This window comes from Propithecus coquereli, unplaced genomic scaffold (assembly GCF_000956105.1).
Source record: "Propithecus coquereli isolate 6110/MARCELLA unplaced genomic scaffold, Pcoq_1.0 Scaffold213, whole genome shotgun sequence".
Classification (NCBI taxonomy): domain Eukaryota; kingdom Metazoa; phylum Chordata; class Mammalia; order Primates; family Indriidae; genus Propithecus; species Propithecus coquereli.
The window spans coordinates 1622620-1627941 of NW_012146412.1; the positions used below are offsets into that span (position 1 = coordinate 1622620).

Consider the following 5322-nt stretch of genomic DNA (forward strand, 5'->3'; position numbering starts at 1 on the left):
TCTCGCTCTTGCTCAGGCTGGTCTGGAACTCCTGAGCTCAAACAATCCGCCCGCCTCGGCCTCCCAGAGTGCTAGGATTACAGGCGTGAGCCACCACGCCCAGCCTGCATGTTCTTTTAGTTTATCCTCACATTTTGTACTGTTTACTGTCTTCTAGATATATTGTTTTCTGAACACCAGAATTCAGCACAGCACCTGGCACTAAAAAGGGATCAAAAGTCACTTAATAAGTAAATAAATGAGTGATATCCATACAACCTAGACATGACTGACATTGATCATCTTATTTTTGGTAAGTATGTTGTGGGTTTATATTTACTCACACACATTGGTAAACATAGGGAAAGAGCTTCAGATTTCTATGAGGACAAGACCCCTTGCTTCTTGAGATCATTTATTTTTCTTGTTTAGAAGATTGTTTGAAAGTGCTTATTAGAGGGTAGTTTTTTTTTTAATGGAAAGTGGCTCAAAAGTTAAGTCTCAGTTTATGGCCTCTTTTTTTAAAAGTCTTACCCAAAAGGAAGTGAGTATGAGGTAAATTGCACTAACTGGAAGTACCGCAGAGATGAGGCTTGAAGCAGGAAGCAACATACCATCAATGTGCTGGGTGGCGACACGTTTGTGTCATGTGAATAGACATGACAAAAACAGCCCTCCTTAAATTATTTGTGGCAATAGTGATCACATTCATTTTAATTTTGCCGGAATATTTCAAGACATCAGAAGGTGAGTGTATGATTGTAATCTAGCTTTCCTTTCTTAATTTTTAAAATTGGTTGCAGCTGATGGTTACAGAAAAGATTTCTGGGTACATGCTACATGGGCTAAAGTTCTATGTCTGAAAAACTAATAAAACAAGATTGCAATTTTAGTTACCTGTTAAATAGCACAGTAACCTTATTCATAGTAATTAATGTAGCATACATAAAAGTGAAAAGAAATATTTAATGTCTATAGTCTTAGATTTCAAACATTGAGTTTATAGAATCTTATCACGTGATTTTGCTCTTTGAAAGTTTCCTTTAAAACAGTTTTAAGTATGATTTTATATTCTGAAATTATTTAATGAAGAAAGTGAGATTTATTATGCTAAAAATTCTTGAATTCCTTTACCACAACTATTTCACACAAATAGTTTACTGTCAATTTTTGAAAAGTAAGCGTATTTACATATTTTGAAATAAGGTGAGTGCAAATTTAAGCAGATGCACATGTGTATTTGTGACTAGAGAAAAATGGAACAAAAGTAAACTCCGTGAACATTTCTGAAAATTGTGATACGATTGCTGAGACCTTGATTAGGAAAAAATATATATGAATTTAAATTATTTTTATATGTTAATAAAAGATTTGAAAATGCATTAATGTGATTGTTTGGATGGCAATTGTGCTCCCTTAGTAGTTAATAAGGACAAAAAGTAAAAAGAAAATGCTGTATTCTAGCCTCGAATTGTTATTATATGAGCTTGATTAAAATCAGAGAAAAACTTACATTTAATGACTTACTGCAATGAATATTTATTGTTGCATATATATGATGTTAAGTAGCCAGATAAAAATATTTTTGCTAAATAAACACTATGACTGCAATTTGGTTTTCTGGCATTATGTTGCTTAGATTAAGTAATTATAGCACATGTTTTTAATGCTTGATTTCACTGGGTGAAAATGTGTTACAACAGGAATAGTTAGAATAAAGATAACCTGTTTTTAAGATATTGTGGGCTCAGAGTAAGCTCATTTAATAGTTATCCAAGGTAGGTCCTATATATATATATATATATATATATATATATATATATTTATATATACAGAGAGAGAGAGAGAGAGAGAGAGAACCGATAGATAGATAGATAGATAGATATAGGACCTACCTATATATATATATATCTCACCTCCGAAAATACCAGGTTGGATCTAATGAAAACTAGGTAATCATCCCCAAAAAGATTTAATAAACTATGAGCTAACTATTGGCTAATATTTTACAAGAACTGGTGCCTACGAAAACATGTAAAGGTTTTCCTTTTGGGGGCGGATGTATTGTTCTTTTAGCTCTTATTTCTCAAAGTGTGACGCATGGCTTTCTGGGGCATGGCGAGCAGAAAGAAGACATGAAACATAGAGAAATTCATAGGGAAGGACAGGTGGGAGCTTTAGCAGCACCTTGTACTGGTGGGTAGAAGATAGAGCTCCTATAAAATCCAGCTTAGCCAAATTTCCTTGGCTTAATAGTAATGTGTCAGTTCTTCTTCATTTTGACAACAGTTACCCATCATTTATAGTGATGTTTATTCTCTTTTTAGTAGTTTCATGACTGATGATGTCAGCTCCCAATACTATGTTTACTGCCTTTGCCAAAATTTAAAATAGCTGTTTCTCTTTTCCTGGTCCAAGAACAGCATAGATATTTCTTCAAACTCTTCTTGGGGTGATGGTTGTTTTTTTTTTTTTTAAGAGAGTAGGTCTCACTGTGTTACCCAGGCTGGCCTCGAACTCCTGGGCTCAAGCAGTCCTCCCATCTCACCCTCACAAGTAGCAGGACTACTGGCCCTTACCACTGTGCCATGCTGGATTTATTTGGGAATTTTGTTTCAAAGAAGCCCTGCTTGAGGCTGACAAACAAAATGTTTGGAAACCATTGTCTTCTCTTATGTCATTTAGTGGTAGAAATTTTGCACAGAGCCACCCATAAACAAAAAGTTGATTTAGGAAAAATGTTTTACACATGCAACCATGTAATAATAATGCTTTACATTTTTATAATGGTTTATGGATCACCAGGAACATGTTTCTATAGCCTCATTTCATATAGTCCTATATTAGTTAAACTAAGGAAACTTGAACATAATTGTTTTGCTTTTTTTTAAAAATTAGTTTTTAATCACAGTACTAGTTGGCCTATGAAATGAGTTGAATTGTCAACCAATATATTTCATAAAATAAAGTATCTAGTAAAAGTATTTGATGATAAACTAAGAATGTTCTAGAAGTGTTAAAATTAACCTTGTGAAATTCCCGTTTAGGCTTACCTTATCAGTTACTTGTGACTTTTTTCTCCCATTTTTTCTAATGTTCTATTCACTTTAATTTCTAAGATAAATATTATAAAATGATTTTTACTTATAAATTATTCACTGATATCCTGTCTTTAACATGTCAAATGAATTCGAAAGGAATCTTAATGAGGAATAATATATTCACAAGGTTTAACAGATTTGATTTCAAAATAATAAACCCTCTGAAGTCCTAAGTTAAAAATAGAGCACTATGTCTGATCATTTTTCATTAAGAATGTATCTGAGTCTCTGAATAATCCTTAGTAGGAATATTCAATTATCACAATTACACAGAGTAAGCTATTAATATTTAGTCTAACTTTACCAAACAAGGGGCACTTCTTTAATGTTGTTTGAGAGTTTTAATGAGTTTGCATTAGGTATGCACTACTCACAAAATAACCTATTCCACAGCAGTGTTTTTAACCTTTCAGTGTGTTTGAAAGGCAGATACTGCAGTGACTAGAATGGTTCAATACACTTATATTGCATGTAGACAATGGAGATAACAAAAGGAATGGCGGATTTGTTTTGACTCAGAGCTTCTCGCAATTAAGGAAACTAGGCTGCTCCAAAATAAGAGATTTTACCAACCTGCTTTTGTTGGACTTACAGTTTGAGAGAGACTTGGTTAACCCTCATGTAAATCCCAGTGATCTTTTATTTATTAATTCTTTCACTTATCAATAGTGTCTACCTGTACTAGGAACCCAAGGCCACAAAAATGAAAGGCAAGTCTTCCTTTAAGGAGTTTTCAGTTGGGGGGAGGACTGACTGGCAAATAATTAAATACAAGACCTGATGACTAAAATAGGGATGTAAACAAGGTGCAGTGGGAATATAACTGTTGCTTCCAGGCGTGTCTTGGGAAGGATGTTCCTTCTATTTTCATTTGCAAACAGAAATAACAACTGTCAGAGTTTAAATGTTCACCTAATATTTCTCCTTATCCACTTGCAGAAGCACTTTCCAAGAGAAGAAATAATTATTATTATTGATTTTAAAATAAAATGTTCTGATATTAATATCTCAAAAGTTCTAGAAGCTAGAAATTATAATGAGTTATACAAGGGTACTACCAGGGATTTGCAGTGATGCAGGACAAGAATAGCACAAATGAAAACACCTCAAAACGAATTTTATCTAGCTGTTTTGACTTCCTCACTTTCTTTTAAGAGACAAACTGACATAAACTATGTTTATCTGCTTTCATTTCTCCTTCTATTTCACACTTTCTGATGGAAATGGTAGTGTAATGAACAGGGAAATTGAAGGAAACAAAGGCTAGAGGAACTTTAAACACTTAGCAACTGTAGGATAAAGCCTGCCTGGTATGAGCCAGTTCTCACGTTATTTATGTCTATAGAAAGGCCAGCACATCAAGGGTAACTGCAATTCATTTCCTGAAAGTGTTATTCCAGCTTTCAAAAAGGAGTACTTTATTTTCTTCTTATTGACTGGTTCATAAAAATTTAATCAGTAATCCCCAGTAATATTTGGGATGTAGCCTTATGACTAAACAATTTTTAAAAATTTTAACAAATGCTCATATTTACATGTACCAGGTACCATGTATTATGCCAAGTATTTTTACATATAATAACTCATTTTAATTCATTAAATATTTCAACTTATTGTGAATTCTCAAGAATGTTCTAAAAACCTTCAGAAAGAAGGAATAAAACTAGATGGATAAATTTACTTTGGTATCAGACTTCACTTCTTACTGAATTTTCTGAATCATTATAGTGTTAAAATGGCTACTAATGGAGATGATACTGTTATGTATATATTTTAGACAATATGTACTGGCAAAAAGAAAAAAGAAAGAAAAAAATGTGCTGAATATAATGCTTTTTGTTGCTTTGGGAGACCTGGCCTTCCTCTTTCCTCCGTCAGGTTGCAATAGCAACAGCTCTTGCTTGGGCTACTTACTAACTGCTTATCTCGTTGTTTTGCTGGATAAATGCTGTCTTAGTATATCTTTTTTGCCATTTTTTTTTAAGAGAGAGAGATAGGGTCTCCCTTTATTGCCCAGGCTGGATTCTAACTCCTGGACTCAAGTGATCCTCCCACCTCAGCCTCCCACAAAGCATTTTTTTTTGCTTTTATAGAAAAAAATCATTTTCTCTAAGATGTTCATATGGTGATATATGTTCCCCTTACACTGTTCTCTTTTCTCTTATCACCTATATTTTATCACCTATATAATTTACTTATTTATTATGCCATTTTTTGGTATGACTTGTCCAAATGGAAGATA

The 5322-nt window shown here is 33.4% G+C and overlaps 1 protein-coding gene across 1 annotated transcript in view; it reads left to right on the forward strand.

Moving 5' to 3' along the window:
* The first annotated feature begins 638 nt into the window (after positions 1-638).
* The window catches only part of TMEM156 (transmembrane protein 156), a 34516-nt gene continuing 29832 nt past the window's right edge, over positions 639-5322 (forward strand). The window contains exon 1 of the mRNA XM_012644478.1: positions 639-726. Within this exon, the coding sequence (XP_012499932.1) occupies positions 639-726 (88 nt within the window). The remainder of the gene's footprint in view (positions 727-5322) is intronic.